The sequence below is a fragment of the Chenopodium quinoa genome, unplaced genomic scaffold (genome assembly GCF_001683475.1).
Source record: "Chenopodium quinoa cultivar QQ74 unplaced genomic scaffold, ASM168347v1, whole genome shotgun sequence".
In the NCBI taxonomy this organism is placed as follows: domain Eukaryota; kingdom Viridiplantae; phylum Streptophyta; class Magnoliopsida; order Caryophyllales; family Amaranthaceae; genus Chenopodium; species Chenopodium quinoa.
Window position 1 is genome coordinate 23,116 of NW_018744747.1, and position 2,810 is coordinate 25,925.

Consider the following 2,810-nt stretch of genomic DNA (forward strand, 5'->3'; position numbering starts at 1 on the left):
TGTATAAAGAATACATATTATATCTCTGAGTTGAAGTAGTAGATTTATTCCATGTGAAAAATGGTGCTAGATATAAAAGTAGAAGAAATCAATAAAAAAGTAATGTTAAAGTAAAAGAAATTAATCCAAAAGTATATGAAATTATCATTAAAGTAAAAGGAACAAATTTAAGAGATAAATAATGTTAAAAAAATAGTCAGAAATATGATGTTCGATTTAAAAGTAAAGGGAATTAGTGTTAAAGTAAAAGACATGAAGTTAAAAGTAAAAGAAAAAAGTTCAAAAAATAGTCTTCGTGAGGTGGTTGTGGAGGTGGAGGTGGTTGTGAGGTGGTTGTGAGGTGGTTGTGGAGGTGGTAGTTCAATGCTTGTTCACACTAAAAAAAGTACAAATTTTCCGAAATATTATTGGTTGGAAGGTCGTGCACCATATTATTTCAACTATTGGCCATGTGATAGTGTTAGTGGAAATACGATGGTTGTGCGGTGGTAAGAAGATGAAATATAACATGATAATACAATTCATATGATATATTATTCATTGTGAAAGACACGAAAAAAACAATATCATAAAGTAAATGAAATATTTCATAAAATTAAAGTATAATAGGTAAAAAGTAAACAAACTGAACTTTATATCTGCAGTATAATTACTTAGAGTAAACGTAAAAATATTACATTACAAAAATAAAAAAAAAACATTAATATTTCTTCAGTATATCTTGATCTTCCATAACATCTTCAAATTTCCAAGTATTATATTAACTGCACAAAAATAAACATCAGAAAAATCAATGACAGATTAAAGAAAATAAATTTCAATGTAAAGCAAAAAAATTTCAACTTAAAGTAAATGAGAAAAATATAAAGGTAAAATACCTAAAAAAAAGTACAAGTATGATAACACCTGCACAAAAATAAAAAGTAAATCAAGTTAAATTTTAAAGTAAATAAATAACAGATTAAAGTAAATGAAACACATGTAAAAGCAAAATACCTGAAGAACTACTTGTTTGGACAGTTCCTACTGTCATGTGAAACACCAAATTGCCCACAAGCTCTACAGGTTCCGCCCTTTTTGGATTTTTCTTCAGAAGCTATTTCTTTTGCACTCTTCAACCGCTTTGAACTTCTGGCAGAACCTTTATTAAGACACTGATTTGGAGGCAAGATATTTACATCTACTTCATTTGACCAAACCAAAACCTGAATATCAGCATCTTTCACCTCTTTTGAACTAGTTGCATTTTCAGGATTATTCTTTATCAGCATCTGCTTCTCAAATGAAGATAATGTCCTAATAAGCTCAGATAAATCATCCTCAAATTGCTCAGATAAACTCACACAACTGAAAATCTTGGACCACACATCACTCACCAATTGCTTCCTCTTATCATACTTAGAAGCATCATCCAGAACAGCATTTATGCCTTAAGCTTTCTTCAGAATGTCTTTTCTCCAACGATTCATGATATAAAGATCAAGAATTTCACGTATAGACTTGCCTTTCATAATAAACAGAATGTGTCTACTTAAGATGCCTTGACTCTCAAACATTTTACAAGTACAACTGCATTCATATGTGGCCAAGTCAAAATTTACATCAAAGTTTTTCCTTTTCTCATGATCAACAATTACAGAAAACTCCAAACCATCTCCATATAGAGAACTACAACTTTCAACACCACATGAGAAACAGGCTGCCTGGCATTCTTCTTCAAAATCATAAAAGATGGCACGACTGTAAACAAAAGCAGCATGCTTTTCCAAGTGCAAATGAGTAGCCAATTGAGGCTCAGATTTATTAAGCCTGTTCAACTCATCCTGTTCATGCCTTTGAGCATCAAGAGCAGTTTCATAATGGACAAAGAATTCAACACAGGTCACATGAGGGTTTATAAAATTATAAAAAAAATTGTTTTCACCTTCAGACCTAGAAGTAGAACGCAGTAACACACCCATAAACAAGTCCCTGGAATATGCAGGGATCCAAAGATGCCTAATATTGAACATGTATGCAAACCACTCATGATCTACAAGGTCAAATTCCTCCATAACATTGTTCCAGCCATCAACAAATACATGGGGATCAATTTCTCTATCCCAAACTATTGCACTTAGCTTTTTCAAGAACTCAGTTTCATTACAAAACTGAGTTCTAACCTTTTCAGGTACCTTCCTCATTATGTGCCACATACATAACTTGTGTTTAGTGCTTGGTAAAAACCTTTTGTATGGCAATACCCATTACAGGGTCTAGATCAGTGATTATGCAAGAGGGTTCTCTTCCCATACACTTCAAAAAAGTTTGAAATAGCCACACAAAAGATTCTACATCTTCTTTAGATAATAAAGCAGCACAAAATGTAACACATCTCTTATGATTATCAACTCCAGTAAAAGAGCAGAAAACCAATGAGTATTTATTTGTATCATAGGTAGAATCAAAAGATAAAAAGTACCCAAACAATTGATAATCTCTTCTACCAATAGCATCAGCCCAAAAAACACGTGTCAAGTGCCTGCTTTCATCAACACAATAATCAAAATAATAACCCCCTTTACTGCTTTTCACTTTTTGTTCAAGGTTTTGAACAAAACATTGCACCATCAGCATTAGAGATATAAACTTTCACGTCCCTAGAAAAATTTTTGAAGTCGTTTTTATTGCCCCTGACATTTTTAAACCCACCACAAAGTTCTTTCATGATCCTATAAGACATAACAACCCCTATATTTAACTTTGAGTTGTCAAAAATAAACTTCTTATGAGCAAAATTTAAACTAACTTCATATTTAGTAACCTGCCTA

General features: G+C 32.0%; 1 protein-coding gene across 1 annotated transcript; it reads right to left on the reverse strand.

Annotated features, from left to right (window-relative positions):
* Positions 1 to 711: 711 nt before the first annotated feature.
* On the reverse strand, positions 712 to 2,183 carry LOC110703706. Its single transcript, XM_021881495.1, has 4 exons — positions 1,602 to 2,183; positions 1,009 to 1,397; positions 893 to 906; positions 712 to 764 (listed from the first exon to the last, which is right to left on the reverse strand). The coding sequence occupies exons 1-4, from the start codon at positions 2,181 to 2,183 to the stop codon at positions 712 to 714; spliced, it is 1,038 nt and encodes a 345-aa protein (XP_021737187.1).
* Between the last annotated feature and the right edge of the window lie 627 nt (positions 2,184 to 2,810).

Bases quoted from the DNA above. Each gene is read 5' to 3' on its own strand.
- LOC110703706 (XM_021881495.1), bottom strand. From the start codon at position 2,183: ATGAGGAAGGTACCTGAAAAGGTTAGAACTCAGTTTTGTAATGAAACT. The intron at 1,398-1,601 runs GTAAATTTTGAC...GATGCTTCTAAG, and splicing joins AGAAAAGGAAAAACTTTGAT to TATGATAAGAGGAAGCAATT.